General features: G+C 51.5%; 1 protein-coding gene across 5 annotated transcripts in view; it reads left to right on the top strand.

Annotated features, from left to right (window-relative positions):
• Positions 1 to 1853: 1853 nt before the first annotated feature.
• The window catches only part of Per2 (period circadian regulator 2), a 42242-nt gene continuing 20669 nt past the window's right edge, over positions 1854 to 23426 (top strand). Inside the window, exons 1-10 of one of the 5 annotated variants that reach the window (XM_017596618.3) lie at positions 1854 to 2014; positions 9287 to 9550; positions 10577 to 10816; positions 11528 to 11593; positions 12487 to 12641; positions 15129 to 15250; positions 15981 to 16182; positions 19936 to 19987; positions 20776 to 20918; positions 22321 to 22399. In XM_017596618.3, the coding sequence (XP_017452107.1) occupies positions 10596 to 10816; positions 11528 to 11593; positions 12487 to 12641; positions 15129 to 15250; positions 15981 to 16182; positions 19936 to 19987; positions 20776 to 20918; positions 22321 to 22399 (1040 nt within the window). In that variant the 5' untranslated portion in view covers positions 1854 to 2014; positions 9287 to 9550; positions 10577 to 10595. Of the gene's footprint in view, positions 2015 to 2044; positions 2351 to 9286; positions 9551 to 10576; positions 10817 to 11527; positions 11594 to 12486; positions 12642 to 15128; positions 15251 to 15980; positions 16183 to 19935; positions 19988 to 20775; positions 20919 to 22320; positions 22400 to 23426 lie in introns of those variants that run through there. The other 4 variants (XM_063267668.1, NM_031678.2, XM_006245476.5 and 1 more) reach the window with 4 other exon arrangements.

Genomic DNA, 23426 nt, shown 5'->3' with positions numbered 1-23426 from the left:
CCAAAGAGTTCTAGAGTCTCCACAGTATTGAGTTTCCGAAAGAATTGATTTCTATGGCTTTCGAGAATATTTACTGGTGGAAATAGCAAAGGCTAAATGTAAGGAGAAACCGTGACATTACATTGCAGGCCAAATGTGGTGCAAGACAAGAAAGAGCTGAACATGAAGAAGACTTTGCCAGGTGGATGAGCTGTGTACTCTTGTTTCCAGAACAATGCAGCCACCATTGACGTCAATGAAAGTGAGGAAACAAAAGGCCCTTTGGGTGTGTGCAGAGTGCAGCTTGGCCCAGCTCTGCTCAGTGTTTGTGCCTGTTGGGGAGTGTGGTGAGGTGTCAATGTCAGAGGAACCAGAGGTGCTGCCCTGCCCCCTGCAGTGTGAGTCAACATCTGGCTTCCCAGGGCTCCTTCAGGATGGGCTGCCGAAAAGAACTTAGTCTCTGCCTGCCCTCCCACCCACCCCCCTCCCCCGCATCTGAGGAATTGCATGCCTGTCCTGCCAGGCAGACAGAAAGAAGAGCCTCACTCACAGGGATTTTTGAATGTGGGTTAGCTGGCTGTGTGCACCAGCAACTCAGTTTGTTCACAGACTTGGTTGATAGTGTTTGCCTTCTTTCCATTCCTAGTTCCTAGGACACACCTGGGGAAGATTCAGAATAGCGGGTGCTACTAGGCTTCGAGTTCCTAGGCCACGACGAGTAACCTTTGCACCCTTCAAAGACATGACAACCTTGCCTCCCCCATCACACCCTACACTTCCAGAGCCTTTAAAATGTCTATGTCAGACAGGTAAGTCTTGGGCCTCAAACCAGTTCCAGGGAAAGTTCTACTCCCTCCTTTGACCCTTTGGACTGAATGCTTAATAGTCTTCCAGACAGTACTCTTGAAAGAGCCAAGTAGGTTCAGCCAAGGTTCCACAAGAGCAAGGTTGTCCTGTCCCCGGGGAATTCCCTCCCCTGACTAGCGAGTGTCTATAGCTTCCACCTCAGAAAAGCCCTGCTGTTCCAGATGCATGTCCCATCTACCCCATTCTCAAGTGCTCCGCTTCCACATACCCTGTAAGGTTAATAAACTACACCACCGCATTTGGTTAAGCTTCCCTACAGAATGCCAGTCTTTTCTCCCTATGCCATTGAGGGCAGGAAGAAATCACTTCTTTCCTTTGTATCTCTGCACCGCACTCATGACCTTATTTCCTGAATCAACACAATCTGGCAACACGCGATTTCAAAAACAAGAAAGGCTAAGTGGGAGCGATGTGCTCTGGCCCACGTAGGACGACCATCAGCCTGGGGTCCTGGCCTGGGGTCAACCAGGCTGTCCTGCATAGGTGCGCAGCAGCAGATCCAGAGGGGCCGCCCTATTTGTCCTCCGGCGCCTCGCCATGAATGAATGGGAGAGGAAATGAATGAACTGGGCTGGGTGAGCGAAAGGTGTCGGATGAGAGCTTTCTCGATCCCTCAGATTGCTGAGGCTGCTCACGTCGCTGCAGGTGGTAGGCCGGTGGCCTGGGACTCCGCCGGCCGTGAGTGGCGCAGCAGCCAAGAACCTTCCCCCCCGCGCCGCAATGGTACGCGCCACTCCCGGCTGCACGAGCGGGCCACCGCCATGCCAGGTGAATGGAAGTCCCGCAGGCCGGAAGTGGACGAGCCTACTCGCCAGGGCGCAGGGGGGCGCAAGAGTGCGCAACGTCTTCATTGAGGAACCGGGGCGGCGAACATGGAGTTCCATGTGCGTCTTATGTAAAGAGAGCGACGGGCGTCTTTACCAATCGATGCGCGGAACTCTCAGGTTCCGCCCCACCAGTATGCAAATGATGCGGCGCCGCGACCAATGGCGCGCGGAGGGGCGGGCTCAACGCGCGCGGTCACGTTTTCCACTATGTGACAGCGGAGGGCGACGCGGTGGCAGCGGCGCTACAGTGACTAGCGGCTCCGGGCGGCTGCGGCGCAGGCCGAGCGCACCAAGTGACGGGTCGAGCAAAGGACCGACGCGCGGGTGGACGCTGCGAAGCGGTGAGTGGCGCGGCGCTGGGCGGCGGCTCGGCGCTGGGCGGTGGCGCGGACCTGGACGGCCGTGGTCGGCTTACGTAACCGGCGGCTCGAACAGCTGGAGCTGGGGTCCTGAGCCAGGAGTTGCCGACTGTGCAAACGGCTGCAACTCCGCAGAATGTAGATGGGACTGCGCGGTGACCCTCTTTTAGGCGCACACTGCTGCCCCCCATTTCTCAGGTTAGGCACTGAGGTCGGGGAGATTAGTTAGGCATCTTGTCCGAGGACGCAGAGACATTGAGTGATCACCACACCAGACTGCGCGAGCCGACTCCAATAGTGATGACCAAGGAAACTAGGGTGAGTGCAAAACGTTCCTAGGATGGATCCAGAGGGTCCCCTGAGGAGCTAGCTTACTACTATAAGTCCAGATAGTCAAGTCTGGCCCTGAGGAAGGACCACTGGTAGGCGTTGACTCCCAGAGGTGGGAAAGGGGTTAAACAGAGAAATATCCAATGCCAAGCCACACCTGCCCCTCCCCGTCGTCAGAGAGACCACCTTCCTTGTCCACCCACTCTGATTTCCATGGCATCCTCCATGCCAGCATTTCCTGTCTCCAGATGGACTGGGTGTGTGTCAGGGGAGGGGGAGAGGTCCACTCTTGAGCTGGAGCAGTCACGTCATCCTTTGGGACATACCTTGGCTGCCAAGCGCAGACATGGACCAAGAGGTGGGCGGTGGCCTGCTTCTTCTCCAGGATCCCTGGTTGCCAGGGTTTCTGTAACGTATACACAAGGAACCAGTTTGGAAAGCTGATTCATACAGATCAAGGGAGCCAGAAGGCTCCCTGGAAATCATCCAGGGTAACCCCTAGCTTGAAGAGGCAGAGGCACAGGCTGATAGGCTGTACCACTGTAAAAACCAGGCCTGGCTGGCAGTCTGAGGATCCGTTTCCCCTCCTTGGTCCACATGCTTACCAGAGATGCAAGCCTGACACGTCCACTTTGCCTTACTCTCTGGAGTCTAGGTCGGATTTGTCTGATAAGAGAACCAGAGTCTGTGTACCTGAAGGCTTTCATTGAAAAAAAAAAATCGGGCTTTTAAATGCAGAGAGAATCACTTTTTATACGTCGTTGGAATCTAAAAAAGCCGAGGACTCCTTTATTTTAGTGGTGGCTGTACACTGTGCCCTCAAGGAATGGCACTGTGGGTGGCTGCGGTTATCCGTCACTGTCATCTTGGTGTGATTTCTTGGTACATAACTGGTGCAGTTTGGGCTTTCTGTGGAGGCTGGGGTGCCGAGCAGCGAACGGGGGAGCCTTGTATCAGCCAGCTGGTAGCTACGGGGTACCTCGTCTTACCCTGGGCCTCAGTTTCCTCATCTGAGGCGCTTTCTGAGATCTGGCCCCATTCACGCTTGGAGTTGTGTGTCTGTGGACCTTTATCTTAACTTCTATGGGGAGAAGTTTCCAAAGCCCTGCTGGTGTCACATAATGTCTCCGTGTGAGACTTCTCTGCTGCGCTTAAACAGACTAGGAAAGGTTCCTTTTATTTAGACAGCCTCTCCCAGACTTGGAACCTTCTAGAAAACCCTGGGAAGTGTGGGGGCCTATTATAATGGTCTAAGTTCATCCAATCTCAGCGGATCATCAACTCCAGCTCTGAGACGTCAGTGAGTGATTGGAGGCACGGGAAAGAGCCTCGCTGGATATGGGAGTGACCCTTGACTATGATTGCACTAGGTGACTAGAAACGCATAGCCCACAGCCCTGTGGAGCCCTCTTCACCTAACGCTTGTAGGAAGCTGCTTACCACCAGACTCCTGGGAGAACGAGCAGGTGCAGAGAGCCTCTGCTGGCCTGCTCCCAAACCATTGTACTTCCCACAGGGGATTCGGCCTTCACATGAAGTCTTTTGCTCATGGAATATAATCCTACCAAGCCGGTCACTGTAGGGCACTCTAGAGTCCAAAGTAAGATCGAAGCAGGGAGGGAGGTCACACGATTGACTTTCTACCGTGTGTGCGGAGAGGTCAGAGGACAAGTTGAAGGACTTAGTTCCAGGGCTCGAACTTAGGTTGTCCAGTCTCGGCAGCAAGTGTCTTTACCCTCTGAGCCATCTCTCCAGCCCTCACATAATTATCTTGGCACAGTGGGCTTTGTGAAAAAACAGGGCCTGTTTCCTGCAACACCTGGTCCTAGATCAGCTCAGGTCCTCGAGGGCAAAGGTCTGGGCTTCCTAGATCCCTCCAGCATTCAAACTGCTCTTTCCCACCTCAACCACCACCAGGGCCTGTCACCTAGGTACATTATTCATTGCAGCTTGGTACCTCAACATAGGTAAGGACTGAAAAGCCTGTGGGGGAAGTCCTATCGAGTCAGCACCCCGCCCGCCTGCCTCCTTCCCCTCCTTATTTGGACAGCCCTGGCCACATTTTCCTCCGTTACCCAACCGTCACCATGGAGAGAGTGGCTGTTTATTTAACAGGACAAACATTTTCTTCGGATTACAGCAGGCAGGCCCCAGGGAGTTGGCTCCTACCAGGAAGTAGAAAACATGTTATAATATTTGAGGTTGTAAAATACCATGGGGCTTGCAGACTCGAGGTACAGGCGTCGGGCCCCTGTTATATAAAGTCGGAAGACAGTCAGGAGTTTGCTGGGTTGTGATTAGCCAGGCTCGGGCTGTTCTTGCCGGCTGGCCATAGGGTTCAGGGACAAATACTAAACTGAGATCTTATGATGCGTGCGTCTTTACTTCTCTCTCTCTCTCTCTCTCTCTCTCTCTCTCTCTCTCTCTCTCTCTTTCTTTTTTTCAGAGCTGGGGACCGAACCCAGGGCTTTGCGCTTGCTAGGCAAGCGCTCTACCACTGAGCTAAATCCCCAACCCCTTTACTTTTCTCTTAAGGAAGTAGGTTCCTTACTCTTTTCGCTCAGAAAATGTATTCATTTCCCTCTTAAGTAGGAGGCCGTGAGGGTGAGAGACCCTTATGTTCCTAACTGGCAATGGAGGCTGGTTGTCAGGCTGTGCTGTCATTCCTGGTCCTGTCTTGTCCTTGTGGTTTGCTGGGGTTTTTTTGTTTTTTTTTTTTTTTAAACCATTTATTATGGAGAGTGCTAGTTACAGAGGCTGAGAGAGCAAGCCTGTGAACTCCCAGCAGCCAGCCTTGGGTGCCCTCCCCCACCCCAGGCCCATGATCTCATCACCCAGGGCACTTTTTTTTCCCTAACGTGCCTCTGTCTGGCCAAGGAGAGTGAGCATGACCGAGTGACTGGGTCAACAACCCCAGCTTAACTCCTACCCTCAGGTTGGCTGCTGTCCATGGGAGAGGCTCACGGATAGATATGGAGGGTGTGGGCTCAGGCTAAGAGGGTCTCAGCCAAGTTCTCCCTCTCCCTCCCAGACCCCTCCCTGAGACTACCATAGTACCCTCTTTCCCAGGGGCTTCTGCCCACCCATCAGAGCCAGGACTGAGTGCTGGATCATAAGTGCAGGAGGCAAAGTCTGCTTGGACCAGCAACTGTTTCTGCTAACTTGGCAAATTGGTGTCAGTCCATTAGCGCCACTTATGCTGAGCAATGCATTTTCTGGAATAATGAGGTTTTTGGGCGAGTTAGCTTAGTTTGTTGCCTTCCGTTTCTGCCATGTCTGCCTGGCTATCCCTGTGAAAGAAGTTTACCTTCCTCTCCAAGGTAACCTGGTGGCAACAGTGACCCTGTTCACATAGACGCTCGGGGATTGGAATTGCCAGGCACAAACTAGGAGTCCCAACACAGAATATCCAGGTTGCACCAGGGTGGGGTTGGGTAGAATGGGGTGTACATTTTTAGCCCTTTGCATGTAAGCCAGAGAGACACTACTAGTGGCTCGGCAGTGAACTCCCCGACCCTACCCTTGCCTGACCTGCCTGTTTCCCTGTCGTGATTTAGCCCCGAGATTGAAAGCTGGTATTTGTCATTTCTGGATTCCAGATAGATCAGACCATTTAATTTTCCCAAGTGCCAATAAGAGGAAGGAACTGTTTTTATCCCCGTCATAAAGATGAGGAATCATGGCACAGAGGCTAAGAGACTCCTCACAGCCTAGGACTAGTGGAGTATGGCAGAACGGGTGGCTCACACTGCTGCTGGCAGCTTCATAACCCAAGACAAAAAAGATGGCTGCTCATCTGCCTGTGTAGAGGGGATAGATGTAGTCTAGAGTATTAGGGGTCAAGAGTGAACAAATCCCGGGGCTTCAGTAGGACTGGGTGGCCATGCTGAACCTGGAGTCAGCCCAAGGGGACACAAGTGGCAAGTCTGTGTCAAATGTGCACCCCATCACAAGTCCTGGCTCACCCACTCTGTCTGTCTCCCAGGAATTTTTCATATCCTATGCATCCTGGTTCCTTGTTGACCTCAAAGGTGAGCCCTGGGAGAGCAGGATACCCCTGCACTCTAGTCTACTAGAAGGCCACCCTAGGGATCCCTGGCATAGGGTCCACAGGTGTGCCCCTGTGGTTTTAGTGTTTTAGACCCCCCTATAGCCCTTCCCGTGGGTGCACAGAATTGTGCTGCAGAGTCCTAGGCTCTACTATCCCAGCCCTTCCCGTGGGTGCACAGAACTGTTTGGTAGGTAGTGCTAGGCTGTGCTAGTCTGCTTCTTCCAGCAAGCACACAGTCATCTGTGGGGCAGAGCCCTAAGCTGTGTTATTCCCTCCCACCCCTACCCCTACCCCCTCTACCCCGTATCTGTTGGCGGGCGTGCAGTGTTCTTCAGTGTAGAGTCCCAGCCATGTTTCTTCCATAGTGTGTTCTTCTGACCGCAGAAGACACTCAAAACTCTTGCTGTCATACAGTGTGCTCTCTACAGGGGAATGGAAACACCATCCTGACACAAGCCCTACAGGGAGAGGATGATGAGGTTCTCTGGGTGTCTGAGGAGAGTGCTGAAGCCCAGAGGGAAGAGCAGCACAGTCTTTGGAGCAAGGCTAGACCAAGGGGCGGATAAATAAAGGTGTCTGGGGACAGCTAGACCTCGAAGAGCCTTCAGTCCCTTCTTTAGGCAATCCGTCCTCTGATCACAGGCCTAGCATAACTGACATCCATTCACCAGAGTCACTTGTCCTACTGTATTGACAGTGGTAGGGCCCGGTGGAGGCAGTAGCTCAGTCTGGAAGTTGAGGCTGGGGTCTAGGGGTCTAGGCAGAATGCTCACATTATACAGGTATCTGTGTACTACTCTAATTACCATACAGAGACGCCCCGCCCCGCCCAGCCCCGCCCCCTGCCTATGACACTGCTTGAGTTCTGTCTCGCTCATGACTTGTATGTGGGGTTTGACATTTCTGTGTCTCAGTTCCTAGAAAGAGGAAAGGTCACATGCTCTTTCAGAGAGTCTCTGTGGTGGCATTCCTAAGCTCCCGAAGCCAGCTATCCTACATCTTACCATCGGCCATCCTGCTAATGTTCCATGACAGTGGGCAAGACTTCTTCCTTAGCATTTTCCTTGTGCTGATGGCCTGAGCATCTCTCCATCAGTTCCTGTAGCTCTGTGGGAAGGCCTCTCTGTGAAGCCAGTGCCTTGGCATTTTTAAGTCCCCTCTCTTTCCTCTTTCCTTGAATTAGGCACAACTTCAAAACTGCTTTAAAAAAAAAAAAAGACCAGAACTTGCACATTTTATTCTGACTTCAGCTGGGGCAGTTCGTGCATTTAGGATTCCTATGACTTGGGATGCTGACAAACTCCACCTGTCTGCAAGTCCCTCTGGGGTGCCTTCCTTTCTCTGTGTCTGTCTTCCTTACAGAACTGGGTGTAAACAGTTCCTCCAGGGGCCCCTGCCTGGCAATCCCTCCTTCCTACTTCATAGGTCACATGTTTGATTTTCCTAGTCAGAGATAGATACCGCTTTCTTTACTCTTAAATAAAACATAATTTTAACTGGGGCTTCTAGATTTGTAGTACGTGGTACCAGGGTATATACAGATTGACAGATCAAAATCTGCGTATCTTGGTGTTCTGAGGTTTTTTTCCCTGGATGAAAATGGCCACTTTCCCTTCTGCTTGGTCATCACCTTCTTAGGTCTGATGTACATACCTGCAATCTCTAATCCCAGCACATGGCAAGCTCAGGCAGGAGGATTACAAGTTCAAGTCTATTCTGATCTACATAGAAAGACTTTATTTTACCAAAAAAAAAAAAAAAACAGTAGCAACAACAAATCCCCCATGACCAAAGATATTTCTCCCTTCTTGACTGAACTGTGTCTTTTTTTTTTTTTTTTTTTTGGTTCTGATGTTGTGTTTTTGTCTTGGCCTACGGCGTTATCTCAGTTTTCCTCACTTGTTTCATCAAAACTGTCTCCTGTAGACTTTCGTGCATGAGGAGAAGTAGGGATCGTCTGCCCCCTCTGTCCTGGGTTGGTCTTCCCTCATGCTAATGGCGATACTTTGTTGGAACCTTCTCGAAAGCCTCACTTTGGCTTTTGTCTGTTAATTGTGGACAAACAAGGCCTCATCACTCATGACGAGGAACATGTTCCCAGAAACAACATGGCTCCCATCTCCCTGGAGTCAACTCCACGGTGGAAAAGACCTGGGGAGGTCCTGCGTAAAGGATTGTGTTGAGCCTTATGATGCCATCACCGGGGTTTTGAAAGGATGTGTGATCTGCATTGTTTCCTGCATATGTGGCCACTTTCTTGGTGTGGACCTCAGGCTGTTCTGCCCCACAGTTTGTCTGCTAGCATCTTTCCATTGGTTATACCCTCTCTCCACTTGTCCCTCTGTGGCACGAGTGGGGGAGATCTGTAGTGCTGGTCCTCTTCCTTGGGCCTGGGGCAGTTGGGCAGGGTGTGAGACCCCAGTGCCAACCCTGGTACACTGTCACTCCTGTCACTGCTGCACCCTGTTGTGGCAAACAGGTGGGACCCTTGGAGTTTTCCTGGGCTGTGGAAAACCTTGCTGTTTCTCCAGCAGTTTGAAATCCTTGCTCATTTCACATGAATTATGGGAGCAGTGGGGTGGTGATGTCTAGAAAGCATCCCTGTCCTTGTCTACTCTGGGAAGGGTGAGCTCATGCTGCACTCAGGCCAAGTCAGCAGAGAAACCTCTAAGCTTAGCGTGGATACAGGATCCCACCAGAGCATCCTGGGTCAGGCTAGTGTGGAGCCGGCTGTTCCCCAACCTTATGCAGCCCTGGGTGAGCGTCCTACCCCATCAACTCATCTACAGCATGGAATCCTACATGCAGCGAGCGCACATAGTGATTGTAGTGTGACCTGGGCTGTCATTTTTTTTTCCTTTTCTTTTTTTCAGAGCTGGGGACCAAACCCAGGGCCTTGCGCTTGCTAGGCAAGCGCTCAACCACTGAGCTAAATCCCCAACCCCGACCTGGGCTGTCATTAACAACTTCGGCCTTCCATTAACAACTGGTGTTTTCCTGACTGCAAGGAAGCCTGTTGGAGTATTGTGTCCTCTAAGACCCTCTCAGAGAATGTACGGTTGCCACTTGGCCTCCTAGCAAGAGCCAGCAAGTTCCCTGCCCACTGACTTCCTCGTGTGCTTGGCAGAGAGAGAGAGGTCAGGAGGAGAGAGCGACCAGGCATTTCTTCCTCAGCCTGTGGTGATCTGGGTTTCCTTAGCTCTGTCTTCTTCCCTACCAACTTGGGTGGTGGTAACTGCCTAGGCCCAGCATGGAGTCCTTAACTGCTTTTAGCTGTTTGCATAAACTTAATGTGACCTGACCCCGCTTAAGTGACATCTGCTTCCTTCCTGCTAGAAATATTATCCCTGGCTCTCCCTCTTTCTCCCAGAGACATCTAACAGTCTCTTATCCTTGAGCTGTGGCCTCTTGTCTGGTGGTGATATATACACCCTTCCCAATCACTGTCTGGGCCCTTCATGGGGTTCAGATTTCTGTGGAAGCCTTCATAGTGGTGGGATTTTAGCCCCTTCTGTCCTCCTGTCCCTGAGCACACAAGTTGATGTTTCTATTTCACATGGCCATGAGATCCTGCCAAACGGAAACCAAATCATGGCTGTGCTACTTAGGCAGTTCAGTGACCTCTGACTGCTGAGTGTAGGCCTGATTCTCCTTCCCCTCACACCACCTTATGCCAACGCCAGGACACCTGCAGTGCTGGAGCCCTGAGCCCTGGAGCATTCCATGGCATACTGTGGGACCAGCTACACACAGAGAGCTCTTCACCCCTCACCCAACAGTATTACCTCTCCAGGAGGCCTTGCTGCCTCCACCGTCTCTGTGGCACGTGCCCTGTTGTGATGGAGTTGTTTCTGGACCACACTGCTGACTCTATTTTCCCCCTACCTGGGTGGCTGTCAGTGCCCTTGTCTGTCTACTGACAGGGCTGTCAGCACCTCTATAGCCCAGCTGAGGCTCCTAGGCGAGCGGCCTTCCTGATCCAGAGCCAGTAGGAACTCAGCAATCAGGGACATATAAGCATAGCAGTAAGTGACAGCTGTGCCACTAATACTTGGAATCAAACCGAGGGCCTCACACCTACTAGGCGAGTCCTTACTAGGGATCTATATCCCCAGTCTCACCGGTGCTCTTAACGTTTGCCCACCTTCTTCCCCTTCCACCAGCCTCATTCCAGAGCCCGACATGAATGGATATGTGGACTTTTCCCCAAGTCCCACCAGCCCCACCCAAGAGCCAGGGGAGCCTCAACCCACCCAGGCTGTGCTCCAGGAAGACGTGGACATGAGCAGCGGCTCCAGCGGAAATGAAAACTGCTCCACGGGGCGGGACTCTCAGGGCAGTGACTGTGACGACAGTGGAAAGGAGCTGCGGATGTTAGTGGAATCGTCCAACACTCACCCCAGGTAGGTCCAGCCTCGGACCCTGGGTAGGTCCAGCCTCGGACCAGGTTCTACACACAGGCCAGCGGTGGCTTCCTCCACAGTTTGTTGCCCATCTACGTGCAGCAAATACTAGGACTTGCAGGGTGGCAGGACTTCTTAATCCTATAGATGATATTTACTGGACTCTGCCCTTCCAAATAACAATACTACATCATCTTTGCATTTCTGGGTCTGATGCTAACAGACAGTCCAGTAAGATCTTGGAGGAGTCTGCTCACACATACAGTCCTGATGCATTTCCGTCTCTCGTGTTCAAGTCTCCTAATAGCTGAAGATCTTATGCTTCAGTTTTAACATTTTTCCCTTTTAAAATTTTTTATTTTAATGCATATGTGTACCCCTTGCATGCTTGGTGACATAGAGGACAGAAGAGGGCACTGGATCCCCTGGGGCTAGAGTTGCAGATGGGTGTAAGCAGCCATGTGGGTGCTGGGAATCGAACATGGGTCCTGAAAATGCTCTTTACCACTGAGCTGATTCTCCAGCTCTGGTTTTATTTTAAGGGGAACCGTGGAGGTGATACTGTGGGTCTCAGACAATCCTTTATCCCAAAGCCACCGTCCAGCATACTGTAGTATTTTCTTAAAAATCTCGGGTGGGATGTCCCTAGGCAGTTTTACCGGTTGGTTGAGGGACAAGGCATGTGGAGATCTCATCTATGTGCTCTTGCAGCCCTGACGATACCTTCAGACTCATGATGACAGAGGCGGAGCATAACCCCTCCACAAGCGGCTGCAGGTGAGGCTCCTACCTCAGGCTCTTTCAACAAGTTGCAAGACTTCCTCTCAGGCCAGGTTTGGAAGTCAAGTGACCTCTCCCCCCGCCCCCCGCCCCAGCTCTGATAAATCTGTTGGTCTGAGTAGCTGGTTAGTATGACTGGTGGTGTCTGCCTTTCACACCGACACCAGTGTTATACTTCTCTGAGCCCTAGTTGTTCTTGGGGAACCTGGTTTCCCCTCAGCTCCATTCCAGCCCATCTTGCCTCAGCCCTGTGAATTCAGCAGGACCCTTCTTACCCTTTTGCAACAAATCATCTGTGCCTCCACGGACATTTGCTTATCACTTTTGGGGGCAAAGTCCGCTCTCCCAGGCATGAGGGCACTTGGCCATTGAAGTCTCAGGGACCTGACCCACCATTCTTTGGATACCTTCTCCTTGACAGAAGCCATTTACATCAGCAACTCCTTGCTTTCAGGCCTGTCTTCCTCTGCTCAGTATTCTCTCCTGGAATTCCTTCTAAGAGAGTGTCCTTTGCTCTTGTCTGTTCTCCTGACCCATGCTCATGACTCCAGGAGCTGTTTCTCTGTCCTTCATACAGTCCTTGTCCCTCTGCCTGGGCTAGGGAAAGAGCAGCCCTGTGGTAAAGCCTGACCACTGTACCAACAGCCCTCCTAAATATAGCCCAACTGACCCCAGGGTAAGAATGTAGTTGGATGGCTTCTCTCTCGGGGTGAGAACAGGGTTTCTTATCAGTCTGTGGTCTCCTGGAAGGAGGCATCGGCTTCCATGTCTTGAGACCTCATTAGTAACCACAGTGAGGGAGGCCAGGGGTGCTGGGTGTCTCTGTCCCCACCACTCTTTTCAGAAGGCTCACATTTGATTCCTGCCCCCCTCCCCTTTTAATTCCACAGTAGTGAGCAGTCTGCCAAAGCTGACGCACACAAAGAGCTGATAAGGACCCTGAGGGAGCTGAAGGTCCACCTCCCTGCAGACAAGAAGGCCAAGGGGAAGGCCAGCACGCTGGCAACCTTGAAGTACGCTCTGCGGAGCGTGAAGCAGGTGAAGGGTATGTGTACTTTGCACATCTGCTCAAACCCAAGAAACAAAGTTTTGGTTTGTTTGTTTTTTGCTTGTTTTGTGCACTCCTGTGCGTGCGTGCGTGTGTGTGAGTGATGCGTGCGTGTGTGTGACAGTCAGAGGACAACCTGTGGGGTCAGGATTATTTTCTTCCATCTTCATGTAGGTTCCAGAGATTGAACTCGGGTCTCCAGGCTTGCACAAGAAAGAGCCCTTCCTTACCCTCTGAGCCATCTTGCCAGCCCCGGATACACATCTTAAATGTCCCAGACTATAGTCCAAATAACAGCTTTCTCAGACTCATCACTGAAATGGCAGAAGATCTGATGAGGCTCAAGTTGGTTGAGAACCACAGGTCATTGAACTGTGGACTGGGAACTATTGAACTGGGACTTTTAGAGAAAACCAAAAATAGGCAGAAAACCAGGGGATGGGGAGAAGGAAGGCACAGCAATACCACCCGTCACTCAAGTTCTGTCACAGCCCTCCCCACCATGCATGAACAATAGGGGCAACTCTATCCATCAAGAGTCCTGCTGCTGACTGTGTGCTTGGACTTTTAGAAGACACACTGTGGCAGAGCATTTTAACTGGCCCATGAGATAGAAGACGGGAGCTATGAAATGAGAACACGGAGAAGAGCTTCCTGTTGAGGGAGGCAGTGGGTCTCTAGCTCCCCCCAGCAGACTCAGTCCTCCTTCACTGCTCCGGCCCAAGATCTGCACAGATCAGCCTCCCGCAGATGTGGTTGCCCTTGACTCCCAGAGAAGAAGGGAGCACTGCCCAAGCAGAAAACAGGTCATCCTCCCCAAGGTTCAGCCTGAGTCGCCCGGATAGATCATTCCAGGATCGTGTGGCCGCAGGCATTGGCAGAAAGACATGTTTAGTCAGTCGCTGGGCAGAGAGATGTGAGCCCTGCAGTTGCTCTGCTGTGGAGAAAGCACCTTCATATAGCCCTGGCTCAGAGTGCTAAGTGTTTAGTCCCTTTTCTTTCCAGCCGTGGATGGTGGAGGATGTCCCTAGCTATGTGCTTGGACTTGCAATGAACAGGTAGAGGCAGACATACCTCCCTCTGGGGCAGGAAAGACAGGTGCCATGGGGAGGTGACATGGAAAGCACAACCCCCTCCACCACATCACCCATGTGTGGCCCTCATGTGAACACCACTCCACTGCACGACTGTGCCTTTGATCACAGTCACATATATGTGCCGAGGACTGAGTACTACATGTTACAAATACATGTCAAAATAGACAAAGCCAAAAGGCTGCGATGTAGGCAGTGTGGGCTTTGCCATCAGTGTTGTTGGCTGCCATGAAACTCCCAAGCACATAAGCCAGGCTTGTGGCCTGTAGCCTAGGTATGAGCTTGCACTTCAGACAGTCTCCTGCTGCTGAGTATCTGGACAGCTTGCTGTCAGTCGTAGTCATGTTGCTGGTATTGAACTTGGGTCCTTGGAACCTCATGTAGAAGCGTTATTCTGCTGAGTCCTGGCCTCTGTGCATGTTTGAGTGCTGTCTTCAGCCTGAAACCTTGGCGGGCTCCTTTCTAAACTGCTGTCCATTTTGGAAGATTGGTGTGGTCTAAACAGTGCTGTCTGCTAGCCAGGGCTGCTTAGGGTTTTCTTGTTTGGGAACCTGTTGCTTTAGGGCCCTGACTGTGGGGCCTGTGCCTAAGGAAGTCGCTGCTCTCTGGAAAGAGCAGCCACATGAATCAGTCTGACCTAGAGGCAGCTCACTCTCCAGGGACTGCTGGTTTGCGTGCTCCGTGACTTCGGAACTTGGGAGTTCTGCCAAATCAAGAATGTTCCTAAGCCTTCCAGCAGAGAGCATGCTCAGAAACTTACCAGTCTGTGAAGGTGGAGAGAGCAACATCAGATAAGACCCAGCCATGAGTCCAAAGACCTCATTACGACACTGCAGGGACACATGCTTGGCTGGATCCCAAGGTCAAACTGCAGGACACAGCCACCCTAGGTTCCGTCTACCTAAGGGCATGTGGAGCTTTAGAGGCAGGAGCGGACGTACTGACTCCGTATGCAGTGAGAGTAGCCATTCTGGCTGGGCCCCCCAGAATCCCACCAGATACGAAGTGAAGTCAGATCAGTGGCCATATTATTTGTAGACACTGCTCACAGCACCCTCTTTCCAATGTGGCTTCTGGTACCTGCTCCTCTTTCAAGCCTGTGTGGAAGTTTCTAAAGGGACCACCCAGGGCACAGGTGGCAGGGATCCTAAGTATGACCATTGTGATTACGTCACACGAGTTTTTAAATTCCTAACAAAGGCCCAGTGTGTCAGAGAAGGTCTCCAGTCTGCTCTTGAGTGCTGGCCAGTCATGTCTGTGCATCCTCCCCCTCAATCTATCTCATCCCATTCGTTCATTTGAGAAAAATGGACACCCCCCTGCAGGGGCCAGCAACAGTGTGCTGTCCTGCAGGTGTCTCTGCTGAACATGGGTGTCATTTCTCTTATAGCTAATGAGGAGTACTACCAGCTGCTAATGTCCAGTGAGAGCCAGCCCTGCAGCGTGGATGTGCCTTCCTACACCATGGAGCAGGTTGAGGGCATTACCTCCGAGTATATTGTGAAGAACTCGGTAAGTGTTTTGACAGGGCATGAGTTCTCCCTTGGGTAAGGCAAGTGGTCCACTGTCAGGAGGTGGATCTCTGGATAAAATCACCAAGTTGGCAATTCTCAAGTGAAGTCTTCATCTCTAGCTGACTCTGACTCATAGCTCCCAGTACCAGAGAAATCTAGAAATCTAGCTGTGATAGAACTCGGTGCTCCTGCTTTTTGTAGCCTCAGGATGAAGAGACAGATTTAGTAACCGCCTGTTTGTCCAGGCTTCATGGTAACGAAGTCTGGGTCCAAAGCCCATATTTCTAAATGTCAGGTATAGTCTGAGAGAGGAGAGACCCTATTCCCGGATTCCCAATTAGAACAGACAGTAACCTGTGAGGATTCTGCATGTACTAGAGCAGTGCTAAACTTGTGTCAGCCTAGCTCCTTGAGCCTCCCTACCTCTTTCTGCCTACCAACTCCCTCTAAGGAGGCTGGCCTATGCTCAGAGGGACAGGCCACCCCAAGAACCTGAAAGAGACCAGCTGGCAAAGGTCACTTGGCCAGGCTAGGGGAGCACAGGTGCATTAGGCTGGCCTGATAGTGTTGTATTGGACTTCTGCATTGGAACAGGAAAGTCAGGTTGGCCAGGACTGGGGAGGTCCAGACGCACCATGGCCCTCATGGTGGGGTGCTCCTACTAGCCTTGGTGACTATACTGTAGTCCATAGTGACTATAATCACCTGATCATGCTTTCCACTTCCAGGACATGTTTGCTGTGGCTGTGTCCCTGGTCTCTGGGAAGATCCTGTACATCTCCAACCAAGTCGCCCCCATCTTTCACTGTAAGAAGGACGCCTTCAGTGATGCCAAGTTTGTGGAGTTCCTGGCTCCCCATGACGTCAGTGTGTTCCACAGCTACACCACCCCTTACAAGCTTCCGCCCTGGAGTGTGAGCAGTGGCTTAGGTGAGGTCCTGGCTGCAGCATCTTGTCCCGTCTGGGTCGGAGTGTGGAGGAGGCTGGTGGCAAGGGCAGAGGTTGGGAGCTGGCTTCCCCTCTCAGTTGTGTCAGAACGACCCACAGAGCCACCATGATGGGTTGCCCAGCCACTGATCTGTCTAGGGCAAGAGGCAAACAGTTGTCTCTAGAATAAATGGTCTCTTTGTAAATTTCAGAGTGTCTTTAATATTAGGCATTTTAGAAACAGAGTTATCCAGAGCAGGAATCTTGACATAACTGCAGTGCCGGGAGTTGGGTGCCTCCTGTGAGGCAGGGGGATGATCCGTGGTACGACAGCTGCCTGCAGGCAGCAGCTAATCTCCTCATGGGTTAGCTGCCATGATGTTGAGGTGTGGCATTTGTCAGGGTCACTTTCCAGGGAACTTCATCTTAGCTGGAGGCAGGATCCTAAGTATAGGTTTTAAAGCTCTCCGGGCTTGCCCGGCGCTTTCTCCACTCACTAGCGAGCATGTACACTGGCTCTGTGATCCACTGTGTCCGGGCTTCTCACCCTTGCCCAGCTCTCCCTATCTGGTGGTTGGACCACTCTATGTCTTCTCTTTGTACAGCCAGTTGGCATTCTCCTTGTGCCTTGAGTTCCCCCATTCAATCGGCTGTAGTCTGAGTATGGTTTGTCCTCTCAAACTCATGCTGGAATTTGCTGATGCCCCAGTCCTGAGGTGGGACCTTGAGGTAATGCAGTCATGAGGAGAGACTAATGCCTTTTTCCTGGAACAGACTTCCTTGTCAGGACTCAGCTAGCACTGAGGGAATGTATGGGTCACTATAAGGCAAGGCTGCCCCTTCTGCATATGTCCTCACTGTTTCCTGCCATGATTGGAAGCAGCACATGGCCCTCTCCAGCAGCATGGCAGATCCTTGCACTGTGCTCTTGGACATCCCAGCCTCCGCAACCATGAGCTAAATTACCCCATCTTCCTCCAAAGTCAGCCTGTGGCAGCTTCTTACAGCAACAGAAAATGGACTGAAACAGTTCTGCTGCTGAGAACGCCGTGCCGCTGCACTGAACCCTGAAAAGTCAGAGACCAGATCTGGAACTAGGAAGTGGGGAGCAGCTGAACTGTTTCAAAATGAAAACCAGGAAAGGCTCGAGTGTTGAGGTTCGGTTCTGGTGTGGGGGCAGAGGAAGACAGGAGGACTGGGGCTGGGGGAAGCTGGAGGCTTTTCTCATCTGCATAAATGGTTGTGACCAGCATGCTGATGAAGTGTGGGAGGGAATAGCTATGTTGAGGGAGAATTACGGTCTGGCCACATACAGAGCGGAATGCAGGGACGCAGCCAGCCAGATTGCTAAAGGATTCCATGGTAGGAGATAAATAGCAATGAAGACCTCCTCATCACAGGGGGAAGACCTGAAGGCACATCAGAGATCTTCAAGGATGCCTCTGATCCCCGCATCCGTGCGTAGTTCTCACCAGCTCTCGATGTGGCCTCAGTGCTACAGGCACAACCCCTACATTCTCCACCAGGTGTAAGATAAGCCTTGCCGGTGTCCCTGTGGGGCTGATTCTGCAGGCAGGAAGGTGAGGCATAGCTTCTTGTGCCACGGGAACAGAGCTGCCCCAGAGAATAGCACCAGTACTGTGCCAGCCAGTGCTGTCAGGGGCTGCCATCCTGGGAAGCTAGAACTGCCGAGCCACCAAAGGCAAGCCATACATCCCAGGAAAACCACAGGCAATCCTAACAGCCAAAGCTGAACTCAGCCCAGCAAGCCGTGGGGCGGAGCTACTCGCTGCTTTAGGGGTCCTGTCTTACCCACGTGCACCAAGTGTGTAGCAGGTGCTGGGGTAACAGGATGATCCCCCGGCTTTAGGACAAGGCCACTGGGCTCTAGTTTCAGCCTTTTGTGAGGCCCGTTGTCCCTTCCTTCTGGCCAGTCTTCCTCTGGAGCAGCGTATCCCTCGTCCTGTGGCCTTGGAGCAGATGGTTGGTTTGAGCTCACAGCTGGACTTTGGATTTTCCAGTTGGCACTGCAAACTATGGGGTAGACTTGATTATAGTTTTGTTATGAGGAAAGCGTGAGCTATGGCAAGCCAGAAGGGCCACCTGTGGGCTGCTCTCCTCTCAAACTCAGGCTAAACTTTGGTTACTTGTGGAATGTGGGATGACTGTTCTTTAAGGAGGTGACCAAGTCACACGGAAGGATTGGCCGTTATGCTTTTGTTCTTTTGGGACTGGATTACCGTGACCATTCCACACTTCCACACTGGCAGCCCCTCTCTCCTGCCCTTCTAGCTACAGGCCTCCTGTGGTTGAACTCTGCAGTTCTTTGTTGTATTTTGCCAGCTTCCTCTGAAGACTCTGACTCTGAAGGGCCTCAGGGCATCCAGGGTCACAGCCCTGCCACTGGTAGAGGCATGAGGAGGAGCTACTGACAAGGGTAGCCAGTAAGAGTTCCTTAGTGTCTGCCCACCCATGGCTGATGGTCACAGCCCATCATGGGCTTTGGATGCCCAGAGCTGAAGATTGTAGCTTCCCAGAGCAGAGGAACAAGGACAGCCCCAGGATTCCTCTGGGCTTGTCACTGGGAACTCTCTGCCATCCCGTCTGTGGTTTACACAATGGCTTCCCAACCCTTGCCGCCACTACCTGGAATCAGTGACTCTGGCCAGCTCCAGGACCTCTCCCATTGACAATCCCCCCAACCCCATTCCTATTCTGTACAATCCGAGATGGACACTGCCTTTGTGTCCTTCACTAACTCAACAACCATAGATAGCCCTTCAGTGGGCAGCCTGGGGCAGATACACCATGTTGTTTGAGGGTATCCTCTGAAGGGGATACTTTCTCCCTAACCCTGAGACTGTTAAAGACGTTTGCAGTGTGAGTGAAAGGAGCATGGCTTAGGATGGAGGAGTGGAAAGGGCTGGGCGTGTGGATTGACAGCTGCAGTCTGAGCTGCCTCTCCAGAAAGAGGCCAAAGTACGTTCTGAACAGGAAGGAGAACCTGGTGGCCTCAGAGAGGCCTTCAGCAGGCTGGTAATTCTGTGTGGTTTTCTGTAACTAGTAATTTCCTTGTGTTCCTTCATTTCTTTCAAATGGAAGGAATACTCTATCCAAGACAAAGTTGAAGGAGTTTCTAACCTTCAAGCTGTTAGAGAAATGCCTGCTCCCCTTCCCTGACGTGAGGTCCAACCAGCTCACGTTTCCCAAGACACTGTAAATCTTAAAGTAAGTTGGTATTTTAGAAGGTGTTGCTATTTTCAAATGCCTCGAGACACTTCTGTTAGAAGCAGGAATTTCCACAGTGGCAGTGAGAATGCCCGGGGTCTATCAGTAAGTTCATACATCCCATGTTTTCCGGAGATGACTGTTGGCATGTTGGTAGCGCCCCTGTGCACCGTTCAGAAGTTTTAAACTTTTGTTTAAACATGTTTGCTATTAAATGTGTTTGCTAGTTCTCACCAGTAATCCCAGCACTCTAGAGGCAGAGGCTAAAGGATAGTTGCAAGTTTTAGGCCAGCCAGGGCTACATAGCAAAACTCTGTCTCAAAAAGGAAAAAAAGACCTTCCTAAAGACAAGGCTGTAAACTGGTAGAGCAGTGTGATTTGGTCAACGGCACCCTTTGGAATTGTATCCAATATAAAAGCTCTATGAAGAACTTACTTTGTACTTGGGCCACCTCACAGTGTACACCTGTGAGGTTTGACTTTGTGCTTATTGACACGGGAATGACTAACTCTGGGTTTCTCTTGCAGATTCTTTCACTCAGGAGTGCATGGAGGAGAAATCTTTTTTCTGCCGTGTCAGGTAAGTCCACTGCCTTACTCACTTTCAAACTCAGAAAACAGCCACCTGTACTTCTGGGAGAATTGGGGGTATATTGCTTGTCCCGAGACCCCCCCATCCCTGACTCTGAGACCAGACATAGCTTCTGCAGAGCCTGTGTGAAACCCCCTGGGATGAGTTACATGCTATTGTATAAAGGGAGGGACTAAGTCAACCTGCTCTTCCTCAAAAAAGGCAGAGTGCCCCCCCCCAACTGCCCTCTGTTGCTTAAGAAGACATTTCCTAGGGCCCTGGCCCAGGCAGTGCTTATAGCCTGCATTTCTTGGGTTAGAGTCATAGTATACCTTGCAGGCTCTTGGTGACCAGGACATCCAGGAAGTATCAGCAGTGACTCCATTGAGAGCAGGGTCCAGAATCTCTCTGAGGAAGCAACTTCCCATTCCCAATTGTTTTCCCTTAGTCTAACTGCAAAGTGCTCAAGAGAAAGGCAGAAAGGCCTCATTCTGCCCACTGTGTGGACTCTGACCATTGACCCTTCAACGCGGGTCTAATGGAGAGCACCTAAGGATGAACACTGGCCAGCATCTCCAGTGGGCACAGATGTGTGCTGCCTCCTGCATGGCCTAGGTTCCCACTAGAGGTTTTGCTGTGCCAGTCTGGCTGAGCATCCTTGGCATCTGGTACAAGAAGTGGGGGAGTCACGTAGCCCTCACAGACAGCTAGGAGTGGGGCTCGCTCCAGGCCAAGCCTTCTCTTTGTCATGCCTCAGAACCTTGACCCACGCTCTCTCCACACTCCTCTCTCTACAGTGTTGGGAAACACCACGAGAATGAGATTCGCTACCAGCCCTTCCGCATGACACCCTACCTGGTCAAGGTGCAAGAGCAGAAGGGCGCTGCGAGCCAGCTCTGCTGCCTGCTGCTAGCAGAGAGGGTACACTCAGGCTATGAAGGTATAGCCGTGCCTGCCCGGGGAGCACCACTCTAGCTCATCCTTCTTGCCTGTGGTTGACACACGATGTCTAAAATGTACCTAGCTGCTCATTCGCCTTGGCCTCTCCCCAACCCTGCCAGTCTCCTTCTCTGAATTCAGCACAGTTCTCTTCGCTATGTGGCTTTCCCCACAGTGGCGAAGGCAGCTGTGCCTGTTCGCCCTCCCCTCCCCACAAAGTGGCACCAGCTCTGAGACCTCATACTCCCCTTACCTTCATCCCTCACCGTGCCTCTGTCTCATGACTGAGTACTGCCCTACCCCCCAGAAACCCACTTACTCCCTCAGCCTCCAGTGCCGGGCTATCCCTGTCCCTACCTTAGCCCATCCTGACTTCCGTCTGGACTGCCTTCCTCCAAACTTATGATTTCTGTTGAGCAGGAATCTTCATCACGCCCTTCCCTCTGCCTGGCTTTCTCTGCAGCTCAGCCTGAGGCCACTCACCTATCCTAACGCCATCCCACCAGTGAAGGCTTCTCAGGCCACTCCGCCTCCTGACAATCAGGTTTTTCCCACAGAACCCAAGCTGTACCATCCTGACTGCCCTTCTTGGGATTCCTCTTAAAATACTGTTTTCTCATAAGGAGGTTTTACGTCTACTCCAGTGCCTGGCTAGAAGCTGTTTGTTTTCTCAGTGTCAACTCAGGAGTCACAGGACTAATGATCCCCTGACAGCAGCCTCACCCTAGCACAGGAACACTCAGACTGGTTTCCCTGGAAGTGCAATCTTTTAATTAGCCATGAGTTTTTTGTTTTGTTTTGTTTTTCATTCACTTCCTGAAAGTGATAGCAGTGTGTTCTAACATGATTTTTCTCTCTAACGTAGTGATGTCTCTCTGCATCCAGAACATTCTCTTTCAAATGTTCATTAAGAGTATATCAAGGAGGAACAACTCGTTACCCCAAATGATGACTGTCCTTCAAGAACCAAAGATTTTAGAATTTGATATATGACTTCCTGTATGGAATGTCTTATCTCTCCCACCCCCACCTCCTGAAACTGTCAAGTTCTCTCGTGCGATGACATTGGCAAACCAGACGTCATATAACTCATCTTTATAAAGGCGATTTCTTTAGGTTATTGTAGTTTTCATCTTATAAACCATGAAGGTTGTCTTCCATCCTGGGGCCGCGAGTCTCAGCTATCATGTCAGCTCCCATTGGCTCCCAGAGAGGTTGAAGAGGCTGTCGTGGCCATCTGGTTGGGGCCTGCCCTGCCTTCAGCACGGTGGCTCTGTTACTACTCAGTCTACCTTCTCACTTTCTCATTGGCTGCCCATCACTCTCCATCCCTGAGGATTTCCCTAGTTACTGGCAGAACAAACCAACCAGGTTTCTTAGAAGTGGAAATTCTGTTCTTTCAGCTCCTAGAATTCCTCCCGAGAAGAGAATTTTCACAACAACCCACACACCAAACTGCCTGTTCCAGGATGTGGACGAAAGGTGAGTGGTGTCTCACTGTTCATGCCGCACCCGCTGTCATTGGTCTGGGAATCAGTACTGTGTCCTCCGTGTCACCAGATCCTAGGACAGGCACTCAGGGTTTCCTCATTGTCCTGGTAACAACTGAAGTGATAAAAATGAACTTTCTGCTTTTGCCATCATTGCTGAAGACAAGCTTGTGTGTCATTGTCCATACCTGGCAATCAACAAAAATGTGTGGCTGTGCCATTTTACGACACAGTGATGCCTCAGTCGGACCACATACCCTGTTGTGATCCTGGTATCTAGTGACAGACAGGCTGTCATAATGCCGGGCTACAGTAGGGTAGTAGCCACAGCTGCGCCCAGTACAGCACTGTTGTTTCTGGCTTATGGATTCACAGCGTGTCATTTTAGCAAGTGCTCCCCTTTATTTCACAAGACAGAGTGTGGAGGTGCTGGGCAGCAACCTTACACTTCTGTGCCCTGTGTTCCTACCTTGCATCAGCAGTCAGGCCCGGTGACTGGTCTGTGCTGTAGGAGTTCGGCTCTCCTTGCACAGTAGAATTGCCTAGGGATGCATTTTTCAGGCTATGTCTCACTCTTACAGAACATGTGACTACACAGGCAGTGAAGTAATTTGAAATGACGCTAACATGTTCATAAGATCCAGTTGCGGTAGCACACACTTGTGATCCTGGCGTGACGACGGGGCTGAGACAGGAACATTTGGGAGCTCCAGATCCTACTTCAAAAGGAAGAAAAGCAAGAAAACAAGCACCACAGTTTCTAAGAAACGGGTGCTGTAGATGGGGATTAGCTAGTTGAGCCTGCCTTTCTCACCCTACTCAACACTGTCTAGTGGGTGTTAGTACCATCGGGAATGGGATGGGTGTTGAGGGCTAATGTCAGGAGCAGATGTTACTGGCAGGACCTCAGCAGGAGTCTGTCTTCTGGGGTCCCCCTCACATACCTTTCCTTAGAGAGTTCCTCAGGCTTGTCTCGCTGGGTCTGCCATAGAGGGTACTGTAGCTGGCGTAAGAGGTCC

This window comes from Rattus norvegicus, chromosome 9 (assembly GCF_036323735.1).
Source record: "Rattus norvegicus strain BN/NHsdMcwi chromosome 9, GRCr8, whole genome shotgun sequence".
In the NCBI taxonomy this organism is placed as follows: Eukaryota; Metazoa; Chordata; class Mammalia; order Rodentia; family Muridae; genus Rattus; species Rattus norvegicus.
Note: the sequence above shows the minus strand (reverse complement) of the source record. Positions and strands in the feature narration are given on the sequence as shown.